Here is a 25,846-nt window from a genome sequence, read left to right on the forward strand (position 1 = left end):
ATAGATAGATAGATAGATAGATAGATAGATAGATAGATAGATAGATATGTATATATCTATATGTCTACATCGGAGGGTATAAAGGCGTATGAATACATATGTGAATGTGTGTATATATGTTTACAGGTATACATAGAGGGCACAGGACCAATTTAATAGGAAGGGATGATACTTAAAAGGTGAAATTAAGAGGTGAGAGAGGAATATAATGAGAGGAAATGGGGAAAGGCAGAATGGGGTAAACCATCTCATAGAGAAGAGGCAAGGGAAAATGGTTACAATGGAGGGGAAGAATAGGAAGGCAAAAGGGAATGGGTCAACCTTATTCTCATTGAATTTGGCTTGGGGAGGGAATGAAATACAAAATAAATAGGGTATCTCACCCTACAGGAGAATAGGGGGGAAGGGGATGAGAGGGGGGATGATGGAAGAGAGGGCAGGCTTGGGGGGAGGAAGTTGGAAGCACCCACTTTTAAAAAGGGACGCGATCAAAGTAGAGAATAAAACAAGTGGGAGGTGGGATAGGAGGGAGGGAAATATCAGTCTTTTACAATATATCTACTATGTTAATGTTTTGCATAAGCTACACATGTACAACCTATACCGCACTGCTTATCTTCCCAGTAAGGGTGGGTGAGAAGGGAAGAAGGGAATGAATCTGGAATTCAAAGTTTTAAAATCAAATGTTTAAAAACATATGTACATATATGCTATTATTAATACTATTTTACATGTAATTGGGAAATAAGATATACAGGCACTGGGGCACAGAGATCTACCATGCCCTACTGGAAAAGTCGAAGGGGATGAGAGAAGATATGGGAGAGAGCAGATTGGAGGAGGGGATATACTGTGGGATTTCTATTTTGGGGTGGTTGGTAGGGGAAAAACGGGGAGAAAATTTGTAACTTAAAATCTGTTGGAAATGAACGATGGAAATCAAAAGTTAATAAAGCATTTGAAAAATTAAAAAAATTATAAACAAAGAAGAAATAATATTATCACTTTTTGCCGATGAAATGGTTTAGAAAACCCTAGAGAACCAACCAAAAAGCTAATAAAAACAAAAACTTCAGCAAAGTTGTAGGATATAAAATGCACATCATAAATCATTAGTATGTCAGTATATTACCAATATAATCTCATAGGAAGAGATAGAAAAATAAAGTTAACTTAAAATAATACAGGAAATATAATGTACTTAGGCCTTTACCTTACAAGGCAGAGAGAAATTATATGAACACAATTATAAAACATTCTTTACAAAAATACAGACCTAAAATATTTGGAGAATAATATTAATTACTCAAAAGCCAATATAATCATAATACCAATACTATCTAAATTAAAACTTACTTATTTGGTGCCATGCCAATCAAATAACCAAAGGATTCATTTCTAGAGCCAGAAAAACAAACAAAACTTATCTGGAGGAACAAAAAGTCAAGAATTTCAAGGGGAAAAGAATGGGTGGAAAAAGTGAGAAGGTAGAAGACGAAACTATTTGAAGATTTGATATTCAACAGATTTGAAACTATACTACAAAGCCATGATAATTTCTCAGGGAAACTGATTAGGTATACAAAACATCTGAGCTACAGGGGATTGAACTCACTATCTAACAAAAACTTTAGAAAATTGGAAAGCAGTCTGGTGGAAACCAGGTTTAAACCAACATCACACATCATAAACCAAGAAAAATGACTTAAACATAAACAGTGACATAATAAACAAATTAGAAGAGGAAGCAAGAAAATACCAGGGAAGAGTTCATGACCAAAAGGGTCACAAAGGGTACAACAAATAACCTTGTTTACCTAAAATTAAAAAGGTTTTACACAAGAAACTTGAAAATCTAAACAGAGAGGCTTAAAATTCAAAAGGACAGTGAAAGATAAAAACTGTCTAAGAATAACCATCAAGTAAGATGCTGCAGAATAAAGCTGCAGCACAGAAATAAAACTGTATTAGAGAAATGGAGAATTTCATAGAAGACAAAAATGAGGGAGGAAAAAGGAGCAAGCAGTAAAATTAAAGATCTTGAATATCTTAAAGAAAAATGCACAAGGAGTGGCTAAGAAGCAGGATGAATTTGAGATATTAATACAAAATGGCAAATCTAATTTCATGAGTGTCTGGGTAGGATAATACCCATGATGGGAATATGGCTCTGGAAGGGAATAACTTTATTCAAGCAGGGCAGATTAGACACATCATTTTATGTCAAGAACATGTACTTAAAAGTGAAGATTTAAGAAATAGAAGGGATATAAGGCAGTGAAACACTGATTGACTGGCCTAATCCCAGACTCCTAAAAAAATATCTTCATTTAACGAGGATTAAAGATAACAGTATTGTCTCTCAGTGTATTATACTTTCTCTTTGTCTGAAATGATGTATAAAGTTAAGCCCTGAGGGTCTCAGGGTCTTTGAGCATGGATACTTCCAATTTATAACACAGTGTAGACATGGTAGCCACACATCTGAAACCATTCTTAGTAGTATGTATTTTCCTCCTTCCCTTGTGAATAGCAATATAGTTTGTTAAATCTCTATGTGAAGGGGTGGCTAGGTTGCACAGTGAATAGCGCACCAGCCCTTGAGTCAGGAGGAGCTGAGTTCAAATCCGACCTCAGACACTTAACACAGAAATAGCTGTGTGACCTTGGGCAAGTCACTTAACCCCAATTGCCCTCCAAAAAGAAAAAAAAAATCTCTATGTGAAAGTATCATCAAACTTTTCATCTCTACTTCCTTGTACTACAGGGGAAAAGAACAGAATAGAGTTTTTCAACTAACATAGAAACAGGGGATTTTGCTACTGCAGTATAGATCAAAGTACTTGGACAAAAAAAAAGAAATAGATGAAGCATAATAAATGAATGAAGCAATGTGGCACAACAGTTAGATGATTCAACTTGAAGTCAGAAAAGCCTGTGTTCAAATTCCACTTCAAACTAAAATAGAAAAGAGAAAAAAGGTAAAGACATCAACAGAATTTTACAAGTGTTAAATATCACAGATCTCTGATGACTACTGAATGAGAATAGAAAGAAATACACATATTTCTCAACTATGTGTGTAATTTCATCTGTGCATGTGGAAGCTTTACAAACACTGAACATGTGACGAGTAGGGAACCTGCAGTTTCAAGGGTATACGTGGCCTTCTAGGTCCTCAAGTGCAGCCCTTTCACTGAATCCAACTTCACAGAACAAATCCCCTTAATAAAAGGATTTGTTCTGTAAAACTTGGACTCAATCAGAAGGCTGAAATTGAGGAGCTAGAAGGCCACATGTTTCCTTAAGGCTGCAGGTTCCCCACCCTTATTAGGGAATTTTTTAATACCTCACAAATACACAAAAGCATAAATATTAAACAAACATACCAACCACAATGCAATAAAAATTATATTCAATAAAGACTTTTTGAAGATTAAAAATAAGAGACTAAACTTAATCCTAAAGAATTCAAAGAATAAACCACTGAAACAGATAAATTCATCAGAGAAAACCACAACAAAGAACCAAGATAACAAAATTTGAGGGATGCAGCTGAAGTTGTCTTTAGGAAAAATTTTGTAATTTTAAACATTTCATCAACAAATGAACAAATCAATTAACTGAGTATGCAACAACAAAACTAGAAAGGCAATGAATCAAAAGACCATAAATAAATGCCAAAACAGAAATTCTGAAAACAAGGAAAAGATTAAGAAAACTTAAAGTAAAACTAAAAACCATTAAATTAATAAATAAATTTTAAAAACTATTGGGAAAGGGGAAGTGGATCATAAAACAGCATAAAACACACTAATAAAACAATTAGTGTGGTTTAAAAAATAACGAGAAAAAAAGTTACTAGCATCAGAAATTAAGAAGGATTAAAAACGAATTAAGAATTAAAGGAAATTATTAGAAACTATCTTAGCTAATTATATGCCAATAAACCTGACACTTTAAATGGAGATTTACTCAAATATAAAATACCCAGATTAATCAAGAAAGAAAATTTAAATAACCTAATATCAAAAAAGAAATTACACAAAGCCATAAATGAACTCACAAAGAAAAATAATGCAGGACAAGGCAGATTTATAAGTGAATTATGAGTGAAACTTGAAGAGGAATAACCAGGAAAGGAATGACAGATATAAGGGAAGCTTACACCTCTTGTCACTACACCAGTAGAGCTTTCCACCTCATTTATAGCAGCTGAGTCCAGCAGCAACCAAAAACCCATACCAATAACTTGCGGAGCACAGAACAGAAAGGGAGAGGCAATTAAGACTTTCCTATTTTGGGAGCACCAAAATATCACATATCCCCATCCCAGATTGTTTCTGAGAGCTTAGAACAGCACAACACTCAACATTCCAAAAAAAGAGGATCAGGACCAGACTGGACCTTCCCTCCAGAAGCGCACAGAAACCATCCCCAAAATCAAGATTGGTCAAGAAGTAGCCTGCAAGAATGAGACAGCAAACAAATCACACCACAAAAAGTTATCATGGTGACAAAGAAGCTCAAGACACAAATCCAAAAGAAGAAAATTATTCCAAAAGCATCTATAAGCAAGGCATAAAAAAGAAAAAAAAATCTTTCAGCAAAGGTACAACTACAATTACACAGAAGAGATGAAAACAAGAAATGAGAATACTTGAGGGAAAAACTGGAAGAAAAAGAAATAAGTCAAGGAAGAAAGAATTGGAAAGGGAATTAACAGAATGGTAAAAGAAGTAAAAAAGAAACTTCCTCCCAGTAACAAACTCGCTAAAAATTTAGAATGGACCAAATAGAAGCTAATGACTCCATGACAACAAGACATACTAAAACAAAATTAAAAAAAGAAAAGAAAAAAAAGGAGGCATTTCATAGCAAAAATAATTGACCTGGAAAACAAATTAGAAGAAAAAAATTCAGAATCATTGTACTATACATATAAAAGTCATTGTCTGATGATAAATTGTCAAAGACATGAACAGGCAGTTTTCAGAAGAAAAAAAAGTTATCAATGGTCACACGAAAAAATGCTATAAATTAGTACTGATCAGAGAAATGCAAATTAAAACAAGTCCAAGATAACATCTCACATCTAGGCAGACTGGCTAACATAACAGAAAAGGAAAATAACAGTGCTGGAGGGAATGCAAAAAAAAAAAACCTGGGATACCAATGCACTGTTGGGGGAGCTGGGAATTAGTCCAATCATTCTTTTTTTTTTTTTTTGCTTTCTGGAAGGCAATTGGGGTTATGTGACTTGCCCAAGGTCACATGGCTAGTTTTTGTGTTAAGTGTCTGAGGCTGGATTTGATCTCAGGTCCTCCTGACTCTAGGGCCAGTGCTCTATTCACTGCACCACCTAGCCGCCCCCATAGTCCAATCATTCTAAATAACAATTTGGAACTGAGCCCTAAAAGTTACAAAAGTGTGTATACCCTTTGACCTAGCAACGTTTGTGTCCCAAAAAAATCAATGGAAAAGGAAAAGGACCTATTTATACAAAAGAGCTGCAAGTCACTCTTTTTGTATGGCAAAGATCTTGAAATTGATAGGATGCCCATCCATTAAGTGAATGGCTGAACAAGTTTTGGCATATGATTATGAAGGAATACTGTTGTGCTATATGAAATGATGAGCAGAATGATTTCAGAAAAACTTGGGAAAACTTCTATGAAATGATGCAAAGTGAAGTGGGCAGAACCAGAAGACTGGACACAGTGGCAGCAATATTGTAATGGTGATCAACTATGAATACTTGGGCTACAGTGGTCCAAGACAATATCAAAGGATCCATGATGAAAAATACTATCCACCTCCAGATAAAGAACTAATAAACTCCTGAGTACAGATTGAAACATATTTTTTAACTTCATTTTTATTATATTATTTTTACAATTTTTTATTCTATTAACATAATATTATAATATAATCATATATAATTTTTATTTTATTAAAAACAAAATTTTTATTTTATTAAAAATAATATTTACTATTTTATTTTTTAACTTTATTTTTAAGGGGTTTTGGGTGTGTTTTCTTCTGCAGTATGGCTAATATGGAAATGTTTTGCAAGATTTGATATGTATAATTGATGTCATATTGCTTGCCTTCTCAGGGAGTGGGAGAGGAACTGGAGAGAGGGAGAGAATTTGGAGCTTAAAATTTTAAAAATCAAATGTTAAAAAATTTTACATGTAATTGGGAAGTATTTAATAAAAATAAATAGATTTTTTAAAAGGATCATTGTGCTATCTGAATGTCATGACCAAAAAAAAAAGGCCTAGATATTCTATTACAAGAAACCTTCAAAAAAAACTGTTCAGATCTCTTAGAACCAGAGCAAAGTGAACGGAGAGAGAATATCACCAGTCACCTCCTAAAAGAAATTACAAAATGAAAACTCCTAGAAACATCACAGCAAAAATTCAGAGCTTCCAGGTCAAAGAAATAATACTGTGACAACCCAGAAGCACCAAGGAGTCACAGTAAGAATCTTGGATGATTCAGTAGCCACAACTGTAAAGGACTGAACAGCTTAGAATACATCATTCCAAAAGGCAAAGGAAATAGGCTTATAGCCACGAAAATCTTATCCAGCAAAATTGAATAAAATGCTTCAGAGGATAAGACAGAACTTTAATGAAACAGAGAACTTCCAAATATTTCTGATGAAAACATCAGAGCTGTAATAGGAACTTTGAAGTTCAAACACAAGAATGAAGAGAAATGTAAAAAGGTAAATACAATAGAACAATGATAACAATGATAAGAGACTAAATAAAAATAACTGCTTACATCCAAAAATACGTCCCATATGAACTCTATCATCATCAGGGTTCATAGAGGGAATCTATAACCAGTCAAGGCACAAGAATGGTTGTTGTATCATGATGAACTTAAGAGATCTATAGAAAAAGAATAAGGGGCAGCTAAGTGATGCAGTGGATGGAGTCAGTTCAAATCTGACCTTTGACAATTACTAGCTGTGTGACTTTAGGCAAGTCATTTAACCTTGTTTCCTTCAGTTTCTTCATCAGTAAAAATGAGCTAGAGAAGGAAATGGCAAACCATTAAAGTATCTTTGCCACAGAAAACCACCAATGAAGTCATGAAGGATTGGATATGACTGAAAAATGACTGAACAAGAGAACAGAAGAGAAAATACACTAGGGATGGGGAAAATGGAAAGAAAGGAAAAGTCAGGGAAAATTATGTCATATAATCGTTGTGCTGCAACAGTTGACCCTCTAGACCATAACACACCAATACTATTTACAGGGTTTTCTTGACAAAATACTGGAGTGACTTGCCTTTTCGTTCTCAGGTGGATTAAGGCAAACACAGGTTAAGTGATTTTCCCAGGGTCACACAGTGAATATATGAGGTAGGATTTGAACTTAGGTTTTCCTGACTCCAGACCTAGTGCTCTATTATCCACCCCTGTGCAGAAGTAGACAATTAAACAAACAGGGGGTCAAGGTGGGAGAGAGCAGCTGATACTTCAACTGAACACGCACGTGCATACACACACATTGTAAAATAAAAATAAATGTTACTCAGTAGAAAAATGGGAGGGAAGAAGGAGGGAATTAAGAAAGCAGATCAAGGGATGAATCAGTCCTAAGCAAAACAAATTCTAAGGACATATAAAAATAACTATAGCTTTTTTTAAGGAGGCAAAGAATGAGAATCTGAGAGGGTACCGACAGATTTCGGAACAGCTGAACAAGTTAATGTAGATAAATGTGATGGAATACTACAGTGCTATAAAAAATGATGAGGGCACAGGTTTCAAAGAAAGCCTGCAAAGACTTATATGAATTGATGGAGACAGAAGTAAATAGCACCAGTAGAAAAACTCATATAATGACAATATTATGAGGACAAAAAACTTTGAAAGAATTAGGAATTCTGAGTAGTACAGTGACCAACAATGATTTTAAAGAACTGAAGACGAAACTTGCTATCTCCTGATTAAAGAAGTGACAGACTCAATATGTAGAATGAGATATGTGTATTTCTTTGGCTATAAACAAAACAGAAATTCGGTTTCCTTGATTATACACATTTGTTAAAGAGGTTTTGTTTTCCTTTTGTTTGGGAGGAGGGCTGAGTCAGAAGAAGGGAAGAACTTTTGCTGATAAAAAAGAATTTTAAAACAATCTAAAAGGTAGTAAGATAACAAATACAGTATTATAATAAATAATATAAGCTATGAATGGCCTTTTAAAACACTACAGATTATGAATAAGAAATTAAAATTAAAACTAATTGGAAAAGATGGCATCTTGTCATACTGTCAAATATCACAAAGGAGTAAAATAACAATTACAAGAGGTTAAGTGGGGACAGCTACACTGGCACACTATTGTGAGATTAGCACACTGCTAGGCATAGAGTAGACACTTAACAAATGTATGCTGACTGAGTGATATAAGGATTGGTAGAAGGAAGGGGTGGAGGGACAGGGGTATTTAGCCTGGAGATAAGAAAGTTCAGGGGGAACATAACTGCTGTCTTCAAACAGGTGAAGGGCTGTGATATTAAAGAGAGGTCAAACTTGTTCTGTTTGGACCCAAAGTACAGAACTAATTGTAAGGGTTAGAAATTGCAAGATGCAAATTTAGACTTGATACCAAGAAAAAGTTCCTGATAATCAGAGCTATGCACAAGTGGAATGGGAGGCATTAGGGGGGGAGTGTGTGTGAAGGGGAGGTGCATACAGTAGTGGGTTCCCTCTCCAGAGATCTTCAATCAAAGGGTGTATAAGCAAATATTGATATATGACAGTAGAATTGCTTTTTTTCAGGTACTAGCTAGATCAGATTTCTATTAAGGACCACATCCAATTCCAAAATTCTATAATTCTGTGACATGACAGGTGTCACTAAATATCTGAAAAGCCAGTGTAGAAAAAGGAGTTTGACCTGTTTTATTTGACTTGGGAGGGCAGACCTAGGAGACAATAATGAAAGTTGTAAAGAGGCAACAATTAGAAGTGTTGTCAAGAAAACTGCCATGCAATTAGAGTTGTCTAAAATTGGAATGACCCGCCCTGGCTTCCCTTCTGCCTCAGTCCTAGAAGAGCTTTAAGAAAAGGGCAGGTTTTCACTTTGGGAGGATATTCCAGTGGACAATTCTTTCTTGAACATAGTTTGGACTAGATGGCTATTCAAGTCCCTTCTGACTTTGAAACTCTGTGATTCTATGATCTCAGTAAACAAAATTCTACAGAAGAATCAGTAGAGAAGGTGTTCATGAAGACCTCATAAGAAATTGTGAAAACAATGAGAAACAATTCTTAGGATTAAAGGAGGGGATTATGTGAAAAGTCCAATATAGAGAGGGAACTTACCAAATAGCTATGATTTTAAAAGACATTTGATTTTGAAAGATGGAAGCAACGGCATGTAACAGAGTATGAATACAAAAGTGAGGCATGGTCCTATAAGAACTCATTTCAGGAGAGATAATGCTCAGAATGAGTTCAGGCTCTCAAAGAAAGGAAAGAAAAACAAAAAGTTTTTTTAAAGTTATGATGGGGATGAGGATGATTGGAGATCAGGACTTAATGAGTAATTATCATGGATGATGGAGAAAATGTGGAGTTCCTCAGTCTCTTATTTTGTTTCTGTATTTTCTGCCAAGGAAAATGCTTTTTAAGCTAAAAGGAATCAAACAAAAATGGCTAAAAGGGAGTCAGTTACCAAGCCAAGCAGGAAACAGTACCAGAACAACTACCTGCCCTTATGAGTTCAAGTCACTAGGCACAATTAAACTATCCATCCAGGGTACTAAAAGAAGTGGTGGATCTTCTTGCAGAGCAAAGAACAGGAAATGACAAAAGAAATAATAGCAAGACCATTACCTGAGACTATTAACAGTTAATCAACTGCCTTACAGCATCAAATAATAAGGCTTTACTTTAACTTGTTAAGCAAATGGTGGGTTTTGCTAGAGTCTAAAACCTAAAGCATGAATATTTTTAAGGAAATTTTTAATGAAGCAGAAAAGGAAGATGCTTTTCTTTTTTAAATTAAGGAAATATAGAAATGAAAAACTACAACAAAATGTATCTGGGAAAAATAAATATTATAATATGTATTTGAAACATATATGTGATCTTTTATTTCATAAAGTATCCTTTTAAAGAACAGAAAAAAAATTAAAAAACAAAGCAATTCAAAGAATAATCCATAAACTGCAATAGCTAAAAATTAGTGAATATTTTAAATATCAAAGGGTATACTCTTAAAACTAGAAAGAACAAGATAAATTTACCTGTCGAAATATCTCTGTGACAAAATTAACATGGCTTCTTTTAGAAGAAAAGACTTTTCGTACTATTTCAATGTCTGTGAGATGCTCTTCATCAATACTACAGAGACTAGATGAACTTGGTTCTCGCTCTGTAAGGGTACTTGTATTAGAATGGGATTGTTCTGGCTCTGTAGTTTTTTCTGCTCTATCAGAACTGTCATTTTTGTTTTCTTCTCTAGAAGCCAAACCAGCGGCTGCCCTCTAAAATAAAAAATTTTGGGAAAAAAAGCATATTTGTTAATTTAATTCAATAGACATTTTAATAAAAAACAATTGTGGGCAATTCTCCTTTGCCTAGTACTGAGAATACAAGAGTTCCTGCCCTTAAGAAACTAACACTTTTCTACAGCAAAGAATTTAAGTTTACTTACCTGAGTACAGCATAATTTGAAGGAGGGGGAATGAAAAAACTAGAGGGATCAGGAAAAACTTCATGAAAGAAGCAACTGATACATCATCGGTGGAGTAGTGAACTGGTCCAATCATTTTGGAGAACAATTCAGAACCATGCCCAAAGAGCTATAAAATTGTGCATACCCTTTGACCCAGCAATACCACTACTAGGTTTGCATCCCAAAGAGATCAAAGAAAAAGAAAAAGAAAAGGACTTATATGTACAAAAATATTTGTAGTAGCTTTTTCTGTGGTGGCAAAGTATTGAGGGGATGTCCATCAAATAGGGAATCGTTGAAAAAGTTGTGGCATATGACTGTGAGGGAATACTATTATACTATAAGAAATGATGAGCAGGCAAATTTCAGAAAAACCTGGAAAGACTTATATGAACTGATGCTGAGTGAGGGGAACAGAACCAGGAGAACATTGTACACAGTTACAGCCACATAATAATACAATGACTGACTTTAATAGACTTGGGTTTTTTCAGAAAGGCAAGGTTCTAAGACAACTTCAAAAGGACCATAATGGAAAATGCTACTATCCACATCCAGAGAACGAATTAGGGAGTCTGAATGCAGATCAAAGCATAATATTTCCTCTCTGTTTTGTTTTTTCTTTCTCATGTTTCTTTCCATTGGTTATAATCCTTGTTTACAACATGACTAATGTGAAAATATGCTTAATATGAATGTATACATAGAGTTTATATCAGTTTGCATGCCATCCTGCAGAGGGAAAGAAGGGGGAGAAAATGTAAAACTCGGGGCGGCCACGTAGCACAGTGAGTAAGGCCACTGGCCCCAGTGTTGGGATGACCTGGGCATTGAATCCGGGCTCAGACACTTAGCACCGACCCAGAAACACCTGGCCGTGTAACCTCGAGCAAGTTACTTAACCCTAATTGCTTAGGGGTGGCCAGGTGGCCATTGGAAAAAAATGTAAAGCTCAAAAGCTTGTGGAACTGAATGTTGTAAAATGAATAAATGTTGAAAAAGAAGAAATGATGAAGAGTATGGTTTCAGAAAAATGGGAAGACACATGTACTCATGAAAAGTGAAGTGAGCAGAACCAAGAGAACATCATACACAGTAACAGCAATACTGCAACAATGATCGATTGTGAAAGATTTAGTGACTCTACTGGACACAATGATCCATGACAATTCCAAAGAACTCATGATGAAAAAGGATGTCAAAAACTTCAAGAGAGGTCAAGAAGATTGGGGACTAAGGAAAAGGTCATTTGATTTAGCCCTTGTAAACTTGTTAAGGACAGTTTCAGTGGAAAGTGTAAGCTGAGAAGTCAGAATGTGAGGAGTTCAGAGGTGAGGTGGTGGAAAAGCAAGTATGGACGGACTATTTTCTAAGAGTCTGGGTAAGAAAGTGAGGTAGTCAGCAGAGAACAGGATTTCTATTTCTACTTCTGTGGGAGAAGGAACCAGAGGGAAAAACTGAAGACAAACAAGAAGGAAAGTGTGGTAGTAATTTGGAGACAGGTTAGAATTAGTGAAGTAGGTCAGAATGTGAATGTGAGGAGAAATTTGAGAAAATTTGCAGAATAATCTTCAGGTCCAGAGACAGACAGATTCGGTTTCTATATCTGGGTTAAAAAACAAGCAGGATCATTGACAATTAAAGAGGATATAAAAGGATTAAGGAAGATAAAGAAAGATTAGGGAGTATAACCTGAACAGACAAACTCAAGGAGGAGAAAGTAGTTATCAAGACAAGACAATGTAAGTAGAACAATAGGAGAGTGAAGGAAATTAATAAAGGGAACTGAAGATGGGGCAAACTGGTGAAAGATATGGGAGAATGATGCAAGGATGAAGGAATAATGGGTAGTGTTGTGGCTGTGGATTTGTGGAGAAAAAAGAAGAGAGTCTAAGTGGGATAATTAATCTGCTTCATCCTAAAATTGCTGTCTTGTCTTGCCAATTACCTTCTTATCCTTCTTCATTAGGTTCTACTGCCTAATTTTCCTCATCCTCCTTAATCCTTTTACACGCTCTTGGTCAGTGAGTCTGACTCTCAGATGAAAAAAAGTAGATGAAGAATATCAAGGCTGATCCTGGAGGAGAAAGTGAAAAGACTCTTGGACAAGAAAGTGAAAACTAAGGAAAAGTGAAAACCACAGCTAGGTGGTACAGTGAGGGAGCTTTCCTCCCTCTCCCACTCCAAGTGACTCCTTAGAGGGCTTATTTGGAACATTCTCCTCATTTGGAGCTTGCTGCCAGATGCTCAAATAACCTGGGTTCTGAACTTGTCCTTCTGTTTTATAGATAACCCACAGGGTATGACTAAGTTTCCTTGGCCAGTCTGAACACTCTTCCTATCACTCCAGAGGGGCAGCTAGGTGGCACAGTAGATAGAGCTCAGGCCCTGGAGTCAGGAGGACCTGAGTTCAAATCTGGCCCCAGACACTTAACACTTACTAGGTGTGTGACCTTGGGCAAGTCACTTAACCCCAACTGCCCTGACTTCCCCCTCCACAAAAAAAGGAAAAAAAAAAAACCAACAAAGAACCAAGGAAAAGGTTGTGTTTTCCTCACAGCTGCCCAATGAAGGCAAGAGGTGAAGGAAAAATTAATCAGGTTAAGAAGGTGGTATATAAGAATGAGATCTGGGTTTCTGGCTGACAGCATACAACAAAGAATTGACAGATGTCTGACCAGAGATAGAATATACTTAAGGATGATAAAACAGATGTCTTGAAAATCTAATCAAAATGGCTTTTAATCTAAAAAAGAAGGGAGACAGAGAAAGACTGTGGGTGCATACCCACACACACACAAATACACACATTTATATTTATACCAAGTTAGATGCCACATACCTACAAAGAAGGAAAGAAAATAGTAGATGACACCCATAAATTTACAGGACATGAAATCCAAGGAAGAAGACAATACTAAAACCCATGGCCAAAAACATGACCAAATTTTAGGCAATAAAAAAGATAAATCTTAGGTACTAATATAAAGGGAACAAATTTGACCTATCACTGAAATTTGGGAAATAAAACTAAAGAGCTAGGTGGGTGTACCTTATTTGAAATAAACAGAACAGGTAAAAGGAGGGAGAGAGTAGCACTGAATAGTCAGAAGTTACACTCATGTGAGGGAATTCAGGAACCAAATGGGAGAATATGAAGAACATTTGGGTGAAGGTCAAAGGGGGGATAAATAGAGGTGATTTTGTCTTTGAAGTTTACTACAGACTACATGGACAGAAAGAAGTAATAGATAGGGGCGGCCAGGTAGCACAGCAAGTAAGAGCACCAGCTCCAGTGTCGGGAGGACCTGGATCAAATCCGGGCTCAGATACTCAGCACCACACCCAGAAATAACTGGCCGTGTAACCTTGAGCAAGTTATTTAACCCCGATTGCTTTAAAAAAAAAAAAAAGAAGTAATAGATAGCTGAAACAGCAGGTGAGGACAAAAGTATGCTGGAACTCTTGATCTGCCAAAAGCCAGCTTTTTAACTTGCCTTGGTAATAACTTCTTCCTTCAAAAGGTGGAGGAGACAAGGCAAAATTTAATTCAAGATAACCTTCTCACAAGGAGATACTAGTTATTTTGGTGGAAATGATAAGAACATTAGGGGTTCAGTGACTACTCCATCATATAGACTATGGTAGAAAAAAAAAATGAATTCTAGACATAGCCTGTCATACACTTTAGATTTTGGGAAAGCAGATTTCAAAAGGTTCAGAGAAAAAGTATTCTGCAAAGAACGACCTTTACACTGAAAAGTCAGAAACCTCAGAAGTAGTATGGAGTTTATAACCAAGATAAGGAGAGAGCAACAGGTGGTCCTTGCAGGATCCCTGTCATGTGACACAAATGTACTATATCTTTGGGTCTTGAAAAAACTAGTACTTGTAACTGTTCAACTACTGTCAGTAAAATTGGAAAGATCATGGAGAAAGAAAAATGTCCTGATTTTTAAAGAACCAAAAATCTGCACATGTGAGTTGGTGAGTTTGACTTCGATTCCTGGGAAAATTCTAGAATGGACGATTAAAGAGATGGTTGGCAAAAAGGGAAGCAGTGACTACAAAGAGTCAGCATAGTTTTATCAAAAATAGTTCATACCCAGTAACAAAGCATGCTACATAGCATTTTCCTGACACAGACAGACTAAGACTGCAGATATATTTTTGGGGCATAATGAAAGTGGTTATTCTTTTATTAACTTTGCATATTTGTTGGTGGGAATCATGTGTATGAAGGAAAGCAGTTACTTATTTAGTGACATAAAAGCACAGGAAATAGAAAAGGGGAATAAAGAACATTACAATGGGAATCAAGAGGCACAAGTTTAGTTCCTGATCTACACAATGTAGTTAGGTAACTTTAAGTTGTAATGTCTCAATAGGGAAAATTCTTTAATCACTCTAATCAGTTTCTTCATCTATAAAATGAAAGAGTAGGACCACAGGAGCTCTAAGGCAGAGGTGGGGAACCTGAAGCCCCGAAGCCACATGTGGCACTCTAGGTCCTCAAGAGCAACCCTCTGACTGAATCCAAATTTCACAAAACCTTGGGTTTTGACAGAACAAATCCTTTTATTAAGGGAATTTGTTCTGTGAAGGTTGGATTCAAAGGGTCACTTTTGAAGACCTAGAGGGTCACATGTGGCCTCGAGGCTGTAGGTTCCCTACCCCTGCTCTAAGGAATCCTTTGAGATCTAGCATTCCATGATTCTAGGTCAATCAAACTCTTGGGCAGCTGAGTAACAATACTTAAATATTTTCCAATATATTACACCTACCTGCTAATATCTAGCAACATGGTTTGAGTTGAAGCACTCCACTGAAAGACTGCTACTTGAGAAAACAGAAGGAGAATGGAGGAAAGCAATTCCTAACATACTGAACTCCCATTCTGATAGCAATCTCCACTGGAACCTCAACTATAACACTGGAATATAGGTAATTATGTGTCAAAACACATACTGATGACAAATAATTTATTATTTATGGGGAGCAAAATATTTAATTTATAATTAAATGTTATCATGAGGTGGGCCTGACTCAGTCCGGTCTTCTGATGGTTTCTGGATACTGACAGGACTGATGCTGACATTACATGAGTCAGTCATAGTCCTTCAAGAGTCAACAAAAGGAAGTCTACTTAACCATCATAGAGGAAGGACATTTAACAAGGATATTCAGTGAGGATACTCCTGATTCAGCTGAGCACAAGCTTCCCAGTTGAAGTTCAGAGAGGGAACCAGAGCTCTACATAGCTTTTTGTCATCCAAATGAATGAAAGACAAAATCAAGAACCTGAGCTAGTACCCAGAACTAATCATATCTTAAAGAGTTTCACTATCTCATAAGGAAATGAAGTAGCCTAACGAGAGTGAACTGAGGCCTTGGGAAAAGCTAGCTTAGCCTACGAGGCAATGTCTTAAGGAAATATCACTTTTATCAAAATGTTTCGAAATGATACATATATTACCTGAATATTCTTTGGCAAGACTTCACCTTCTATTCCAGGAATATGAGGTCCTGTGTGAGGTTTTGGCTCAAGCCAGAAAGAAACCAGCCAACGAATGACTATAACACGAGCCTTGAGGAAAGGCTCCTTTGTGCAATAGATTGTTTCATTGGTTTCAACATCCTTCTTTATCATTATATAATGTGGCTTTGGTCTCATCTGTGGGATATCTATTCAAAAGAAATGAAGAAAAGATTAAAGTATTAAAGGACCTTAGTACAAATAAGTCTAAACATTCATGTGTCTCTGACAGTGTAATATTTAGAGCTACTTCATTGGGCTTGGTAAAAAGTTTCTGTATAATTACAACTAGGTAGATGTCAGCATGAAACCCCAAAGGGAGCACACTGTAACTCTTCAGTATACATATAGAAATGTATCTATTTGCAGTCTGATTTCTATTACAAGTACAAAGAATTATTAGGGCAATGTTAAACCCAAGTGTCAACTTAAGCCAAAAATGGGTTAACAGTAATACAAATGACAGTGTAGCCAGACTACTAAACTAACAAAAAAAAAATTTTTAATGTTATTTTTTTTAGTTTTTGGAGGGGGAAAAGTAGGGCAATTGGGGTTAAGTGACTTGCCCAAGGTCACACGGCTAGTGTGTCAGGTGTCTGAGGCCGGATTTGAACTTAGGTTCTCCTGACTCCAGGGCTGGTGTTCTATTCACTGTGCCACCTAGCCACCCCTAAATGAACAAAATTTAAAGAAGAACAAGACATATTTGTGAGTCCTCTCAACCAAAATATCATTCCTATTCCTTGCTCATCCAACTTGGGTAAAACAAAGCTAATACTTCAAATGATTTTAAACAATTCCAAATGGTTTCCCAAAGGTGGGAACTGGAAGTTAGCAAGACAAAGGATTACATCACATACAATGGGGACTTTCCATTAGACACAGTCAAATGCAAAACTGCAGATCCAATTTAAGTCACCTCAGAATTTTGAATACTTTTAGTTCATATCCTTTGGAATTAAAAAAAATTTTTTAAATAATCTTCATATTTTAATATGGATCAGGCTAAAACATTAGAATTAAATTTTATTGAAGTCACAAATAAATCAAGACTTTTCAGTTTCCTTATTTGTAAACTAACAGTAGGAAGAGTACTAGATGACCTCTGGTCACTTTCTCTAAAGCTATGATCCTATGATCTTATTTTCAAACTGAATGAGCCCTTAGACACTTAAAAACTTCTTCATGACAATTTCATCACTAATGAAATCAAGTTAGTCAAGCAGTTTACAATATCCATTACAAATCAAAGTGTCATCTATATCAATTATTTCTTTACATAAACATTTGTATTTCCTTGAGTTTTCTGAAATACCCCTTCTTTTTCTTTTTCTGCTTTTTGGAGGGGAAGGGCAGGGCAATTGGGGTTAAGTGACTTGCCCAAGGTCACATGGCTAGTGTGTGTGTGTGTGTGTGTGTGTGTGTGTGTGTGTGTGTGTGTGTGTTAAGAGTCTGAGGCCGGATTTGAATTCAAGTCCTCCTGACTCCAGGGCTGGTGCTGTATTCACTGCGCCATCTAGTTGATCCACACCTTATTTTTCTATTGTAAGATTTTGTGTTCTTAAATTTAAGAAAATTCTGAAGTATGCATACCAAGTGCAGGGTGATATAAGGTGTTCTCCTTGCAGATGTTTGGGAAAATATAAGGCAAGTAGTATTTTTTAAAGTGTGAAAACAAGAAGGAAAATCCCTTTTCCTGGTTTTCTTTGTTCTTCCATTCCAAACTCTTTACCTTTAAAAAAAAAAAAGGCATCTAAATGAAATTTCAATAGACATATATCAATATCATAGGATGGTCTAAATCACTTTTCCTGAAAATTAAGACAGTTTAAAGTTTGATTGGAAAAAAAATTCAAAGAAAAATAGACATCTAAGTGTGAATTTTAAGAACTGTTTCTAACATGACTGTTAAACATAGAATTGCAATTACTAATTTTCATCATCTCTTCATGTATAAGAAAAGACTGGTCATAGTTCTGATATCTGGGAGATCATTTAAAAAATAAAGATGATGATGCACATATTTTGAGCTGAAATTTATCTTTGTACTTTTTATGGGAAAAGAAAATACAAATTGAATGAAAAGTTTAAAAATGCTTAGTGAACATCAAACATTTACTAACACACCATAGAGGTATATTATTATTTTCTATTATATTAATAACCCATTACTAATTAGGATCCAGGCTTATTATTTTTTCATTCAGGCACCAGCCGCTGGAGGTCATCCAGCCAAGTCTCTGAAGGATAAGGTGATAGATGAGATTGCCCAAATCCTCTGGGAACCTGCTCTTCCATCTTGGGCTGGGCGGGACCAACTGGGAGACCTTACTTCTGTTCTGTTTAGAGTGTAAAAAGATTTTAATCTCAGTAAATTCCATCCCCAAAGCATTAACCCCAAATCCTTGTAAACTACACTCGCATTTCGGTTAACCCAGCTCATGAAGGAGAATACCAACAACCAGAGGGATCTGGATGGAAATGGGCTCCTTTGTCCAGATTGCTAGAGACCACTGAATCTTGGGATCAAGCCACAGTCTCAGCAGGAGAAGATGAAGACTTTTAGACCACTTCCTCATTTAAATGTCCACCTATCAGGGTTGATTTCTCCTGTCAGGGGCATTCCCTCTCAAAAAAAATATTTAAAGCATTCAGTATCTCCATTAGGTATCTTTGGTTACAGAAATGATTTATTATTAACTAGTCTAAATTCAAATTAATCATTAATTACCCAGAAACTCTCTCAGGCTTTTCATGCTGTCTCACCACTTTAACAGAAAAAAATTACATTTATATAATTTTAAACTGTTGAAGTATTCATAATATTCCTTAAGACAAAGAGTATGGCTCATTTTTCTACCAATTTCAGTCAACAGTGATACTATATACTTTATAGTATCACAGACTAGGAAGTGTTTATAGGGAGCAGGGAAGCAGATAAAAGACTGAAGATAAGAGAGCCTTGGGATGACATCAAAGACATGTAGAGGGACATGTCTTGGCAAGAAGAGCTACTTCTTCATAGCAACTGGAGGAGGTAAAAAGGTACAGTTGAGATAGACATGCATGAGGGTTGGAATTGGGGAAAATGAACCCATCTTTAATATTTTAAGGGTTGGTATCACTGGAATACTGAGAGTAAAAGAAGGTAAGAGTACGCTAAACATGGTAGAATGAGTTCACAAAGCCAGGCTGCATAGCAGTGAGGTTTGCTAATAAAGCTAGGTTATCAGAAGGTTCAAAGTTGATCCTTAGGTTTCAGTCATTAATGAGGTAGTATTTCCCCTAAAGTCTTATAAGTAGACAGCTATCTAGAGTAATTCTAGTCCTCCTCATTTCCCACCTAGACTTCTACACTAGTCTCCAAACTGATCTTCTTGACTCAAATCTTTCCCCACTCCCATCCATCCTCCAAAGCTGCCAAAGTTATTTTCTAGTACTGTAAGTCTAACAATGTCATCCATCCTTTTTTTTTTTAAAGCAATCAGGGTTAAGTAACTTGCTCAAGGTTACACAGCCAGTTATTTCTGGGTGTGGTGCTGAGTATTTGAGCCCGGATTTGATCCCCAGGTCATCCCAACACTGGAGCCAGTGCTCTTACTTGCTGAGCCACCTGGCCTCCCCTATCCTTTTTAATATTACTACCTTCTAGATCAAATATAAATTCTTCTGGCTCATATCTATACATTAGTATTTCAATAGGCAAATGTGCATATAATCTGATCCCTTTCTTTCTAGTGCTCTTACATATTACTCTCTTCCATACATTCTGGAATCTAGGCACATAGCCCTACTTCCTCTTGTTCCTCAGATATGATGCAACATCTCCCATCTCCAAAACTTTGCACTAGCTGTCCCCAAGCTGGAATGCTCTCCCTCCTCATCTTCACCCCTTAAAATTCCAGGTTTTCTTCAGGATTCCATTCAAGTTTCCCCACCTAGTGCCTTCTCATTAAGGTTTTCCATTTACTTTGTATGTCTCTTGCATATACCTATTTATGTACATGCTGTGACCCTCGTGAGAATGTAAGCTCCTTGAAGGCAAGGGCTGAATTTGCTTTTTACTTGTATCTCTAATGCTTAGCAAAGCAACTGGTAACCTATTATTGAATAAATGCCTTTTGATTCTTTTCTACCTGTTTATTATTATAATTTCATTTTCTTATCTTATATAACTAGAATTCTAAAATCATGCCAAATAACAGTGAACAAAATAAATACCCTTGCTTTACCTCTAATCTTGATGGAAAAGTTTGTGTTTGATATGAATAATGTTAACTCTTTGTTTTAGATTAAGTTTACCATATTAAAGAAATAAACATGCTTTATAGTACTTCTAATATAAATGACACACATTATCTATTTTGTTAAAGGCTTTTCCTGCATCTATTGATAAAATTATGTTTTATGTTCCTTTTATCAATATAATCTATTATAGTTTTTTCTAATAATCAATCTACTTTTGGCATAAACTAATAATCATGATTTTTAAAAATATGTTGCTACAACTTGCTTACGATTACATTAATAAATGTACATTAATATTCATTATTAATAGCGTCTAAGTTTTCTCTGTTATCCTTCTCCCTTGTGTATTTGTCAGTTTTTTCATAAATGTTTGACAAAATTTGCTTGAAAATTCATCTGGACCCATAGGTTGTTCTTTTTTTTGTTGGGTGTTAAGAGGGGGAGGGTCTTATGTAGCTTATTCAATTTCTTTTTCTGAGATAAGATTGTTTATATTCCCTATTTCATGTTCTGTTCATCTGATTATTTTCTTTTTTCATTAATATTCAACCATTTTATTTAAGCTTTTAGCTTTGTTGGCATATAACTGGATATATTATCTGGCAATTCCCTTCCCCCTTGCTTATTTGTACTAATTTTACCCCTTTTTTTGGTTTGGTTTAGTTTCTTCTTTCTTGTGTTTCTTTTCATTGGTTATAATTCTTCTTTACAACATGACTAATGTGAAAATAGGAATAAATAAATTTGCCTCATTTTACTTGTTATTTTAGTGATGTGGTCTTCTCTCTTTTTAAAGTCAAATTAATTAATGGAGTATTTACCAGTTTTTTTAAAGCTCTCAATTTTATATTATGTTTCATTTCAAGAGGTGGTGATTTTGTTTTTTGGTTTGAATTGCATGGCTTCTTTGATTTTCAGAATTCTTATTTTTATGTTTATACAGAATAGCTAATTTGTTATCTTTGGGGCTTTTTAGTTGCATGTTTAATTAACTGATCTCTATTTTCTTCTTTTGTTGATATATATAGGTTAAAGAAATATTTTTCTCTAAAATCTGATTTGGTTCCATACCATAAATTCTAATATGTTATCTCATAATTTTAAAATATCATTTTTGTTTCTATAATTTGTTGCTCAATTCATTTTTTAGAATTACTTTTCCTAGTTTCCACATAAGCATAAATCATCTGAGATTTCCATTATTAGTCAAAATCCTTATTGCACTGTGGACTATAAAGATGTATTTAATATTTCAGCCCTTTAGCATTGTAAGTTCACATGGTCAATGTTTGCAAAAGTACCATTTAAAGTTGAAAAACAACCTTACCTCCTTATGATTCGAAAATTATCAAAGGTGTAATTTTATTCTTATATTTTCCTTAAGATTATTAATTTCTTCTTTTCCTAATTTTTCTCTTAGTTTTATTTAGGTCTGAAAAGGGGCATATTGAAATCCCCAACTATCACTGTTTTTTGTCTAACTATTCCTTTGGATTGGTTAGCTTCTACTTAGCACTTAGGGACCATACTATTTGTTGCATATTTTTCTTATTTACCTTTAAAGACTTTAAAACTCTGACCAAAGCAGTGACTTCAAAAGACTTTTAATGAGATATATGTCTTTAGACAAAGAGGTGAAAGATTAGAGATGTAAAATAAGGAACACATTTTCAGACAAGGTGTTGTTTTGCCTAATTATACATATACGCAGTAAAAGAGGAATTTTAACAGAGATGATCAGAGGTGGATTAGTGGGTAGTGATAAATATGCAAAAAAAATATAACATCGGGGTGGCCAGGTAGCACAGCGAGTAAGAGCACCGGCTCCAGTGTCGAGAAGACCTGGAGATTGAATCCCAGTCTCAGACACTTAGCACCCACCCAGAAACACCTGGCCGTGTAACCTTGAGCAAGTTACTTAACCCCAATTGCTTAGGGGCGGCCAGGTGGTTCAGCGAGTAAGAGCACCGGCTCCAGTGTCAGGATGACCTGGGGATCAAATCCCGGGCTCAGATACTCAGCACCACACCCAGAAATAACTGGCCGTGTAACCTTGCGCAAGTTACTTAACCCTGATTGCTTTAAAAAAAAAATATATATATATATATGTAAAACATTAATAAAATGTTTTAATGCACAGAAGAAAACATAAGTATAGAAAGTGACACAAACAAAACCATTTTGTTGCTATATTGTTAAATTTAATATATATTTAAATAAACTATATAGCAGCTCAGTTTCTTACAGAAATTTCATTCGTAATATATTTGTGGTTTTGATTTATAAGTTCATGATAAAAAATGTAATTTAGAAACTGATAATTTCCTTGTATATGTTTATGTGTAATGCATTTTCTAACCTTTTCTTTTTTTTTTTTTTTTAAGCAATCGGGGTTAAGTAACTTGCTCAAGGTTACACGGCCAGTTATTTCTGGGTGTGGTGCTGAGTATCTGAGCCCGGGATTCGATCTCCAGGTCATCATGACACTGGAGCCAGTGCTCTTACTTGCTGTGCTACCTGGCCGCCCCTCCTAACCTTTTCTTAACCATAGATTTTACTGGTCCATTCTCTAGGCTCACAACTGTCACTATACTTTTTGGATTCAAATAAGTCACAACAGATTCTACTCTAACGCCTCACTTTAAGACTGTATAACATTTATAAGAAACACACTTAAAAACTAAATTGCTGGATTTTGCTCTTTTGATCTATTCTGCCACTACCCTTGTGGTAAAGTTCATCCCATTCACATTTTCTGTTATAACTGCTAGCTTTATTTTCTCTTCAATTATATCCCCTTGTAGTATTTCTTCTCTTTACCTTCTCCTTCCATTGAATTTAAGAGGAAAAAGGAGGGAAAAAGGAAATGCAGTTATAGAGTTTGTTATGTGTTAATCCCAGTTCTCTTCCCTCACCCTCTTTACACAGACCAGATCCACCTGCACATCAGTAAGCCTTACTGGGCCCTCTCTTTTTCCTCTTTTATAAAAACTCAGCCCTCCTTAACTGAATTTTGTTTTGCTTATGACTATTCTCTCCCCAAATCTGTCCTCTCCATTAATACTCTCTCCACTTTCCCTGTCTTAGCCAAGTCTTTTATTGTATTTCTATACTATATTCTTTTGTTCTACTTCATTCTTTTACATGGTTCATGTGTAAACTTGAAAATGAAAACCCCATTCCCCTTCCCATCACTTCCATGAATGAATAATGCTCATGGCACTCTCATATTAAAAACAGTAAACTGTTTCTTCCTCCCTCTTTCATCCCTAGGACACCTCCTCCATGCCTCTCCCCTTTTCACTTTCTTCTCTTTTTTAAAAAAACCATGCCTAGTTCACTTCTCAATACATTATACTCTGGCTTCTATTCCAGCTACTCTACTGACACAGCTCTTTCTACATTTACCAATGCTCTCTAATTTAACTTTTCTTGCTTATTATTATGAACTTAAAAAACTTCAAACAATTATAAACATTTCTCCACATAAAAACAGAAAAAAAATAGAGAAAAAAAAAGAAAAGTAGTGCTGCATATAAAACTGTAAGTATTTGATACCTATAGCTCGGGTTTTTTTTTTCCATTTAAAGTATATAAACAAAGACAACACCTTAGTTCCAAAGCTGTCTTATGTATCTCTGAAATTCCTGCCTTCTTTTGTTCTTCTATGCATTTTTTTACAGCTTCATTAACATTCTTTTCTTCTTTTTTGGTAATCACTAGTCTACATTTTTTCCCCTCCTGCTCCCCCTTCCCCTTCCCCCCCCCCCAGCAAATAAAAGCTCTCTTGTAACAAATAAGCATTATCAAGTGAAACAAATCAACACATCTACCATATCTTGTATACTTCATACTAGTCTATCACATCTCTACCAAGAAGCAGGAATTAGATTTCATCATAGGTTTTTTTGTTTGTTTGTTTGGTTTTTTTCTTAAAGCAATTGGGGTTAAGTAACTTGCTCAAGGTTACACGGCCAGTTATATTTTGTGTGGGTGCCAAGTATCGGAGGCCGGAACCAATCCCGGGTCGCCTGACACCAGGGCCAGCACTCTTACTCGCTGCACCACCTGGCCGCCCCTACATCATCATCGCCCCTACATCATCGGTTTTTTACAGCCATGGGCTGTTTGCTGCACTGTTATTCTAAGTTGCTTTCCTTTGCAATGTTAATCATCACATGAATTGTTCTACTATTCTCCTGGTATTGCTCATTTCACTCTGCATCAGTTCATGTAAGTCCCTCCCAGGTCTCTCTGACTCTGTCCTTTTCAGCATCACATACATAGTAATATTTCATTAGATTTCTTCTCACCTGGACTACTGAAATAGTTTCTAAATTAGTTTTCTGGATTAGCTAGTCTCTCTCCCTTTCAAAACATTCTCCATATACCAGCCAAATATACTTTCTAACATACAAGACTGACCACGTTACTTGCTTAAGTCTTTGGTGACGACCTACTCTCTCTAGGATAAAATATAAATTCTTCAGCCTATCATTTAAAGCTCCCTACAGTCTGGTTCCAAGATGCCTTACAAGTTTCAGATTACTCCCACCAAAATGGGACTACTGACTTTTTCCTTGTACTTGGCATTTCATCTCCTACCTATATTCATTTATATAAATTATATATCTCTTCATCTCCAGCTTTAAGAATCTTTATTCTTCAAGGCGTGGCTCAGGTGCCAACTCCTCCATGAAGCTTTCTTTGCTCTCTCTCCCTCCTTCCCTACAGCTCCTAAATGTTATGCTCTATATTATCCACATTATCTTGTGGAATCGTTTTTAAGAAAATCGTACCCACACAAGACAGTAAAAGGTTGAATAAAGGCTTAAAAAAATAAGATGTACCTGAATAACCATATATTTCAAAAGTGCTTCTAGAAAATAGCTTGTGAGGTCTTCTTGTCCTTTATCTCCTGATTGCGGAGGGACAAGAGGAGTGATTTCTTCTATTGTCACTTGGGCTATGCAAAAATAAAAGAAGAGTTTAGTAGTCATCAAATTTAATTAAATTTAAACAGGATAGGATATTAAATTTATTAAATATTAAATAGATATTAAATCCTAGGCAGGATATTAAATTTTTCACAACCAAAGATATAAGAAAAAAATCTTATTTCCAAAACAAGTGTTCAATGAACAGAAGAAGCTTCCAAATCATTTGCTATCCTAAAATTACAGCATGACTCAACTCTAAATAACTTAATGTAAATACAGTAAGTCTACTTAGGATCTTACTGATTTTAAATATTTTTCCAAGAAAGAAAATCCCAATACTAAATATCCAAGTGATTCTGGATGTTTCCTTTATGAGCACTAAGCAATATGATATAATGGGAAGAACT

At 35.6% G+C, this 25,846-nt stretch overlaps 1 protein-coding gene across 4 annotated transcripts in view; it reads right to left on the bottom strand.

Annotated features, from left to right (window-relative positions):
• RALGAPA1 (Ral GTPase activating protein catalytic subunit alpha 1) overlaps positions 1-25,846 on the bottom strand; it is a 323,542-nt gene that overhangs the window by 267,298 nt on the left and 30,398 nt on the right. For all 4 annotated transcript variants that reach the window (XM_069082259.1, XM_069082260.1, XM_069082261.1 and 1 more), the window contains exons 7-10: positions 25,350-25,465; positions 17,845-17,983; positions 16,192-16,400; positions 10,285-10,524 (exon numbers count right to left, since the gene is read on the bottom strand). In XM_069082259.1, coding sequence (XP_068938360.1) covers positions 10,285-10,524; positions 16,192-16,400; positions 17,845-17,983; positions 25,350-25,465 — 704 coding nt within the window. The remainder of the gene's footprint in view (positions 1-10,284; positions 10,525-16,191; positions 16,401-17,844; positions 17,984-25,349; positions 25,466-25,846) is intronic.

The sequence above is a fragment of the Petaurus breviceps genome, unplaced genomic scaffold (assembly GCF_028583685.1).
Source record: "Petaurus breviceps papuanus isolate PSGF00001 unplaced genomic scaffold, PetGlider_PUasm1.0 164, whole genome shotgun sequence".
Lineage (NCBI taxonomy): Eukaryota > Metazoa > Chordata > Mammalia > Diprotodontia > Petauridae > Petaurus > Petaurus breviceps.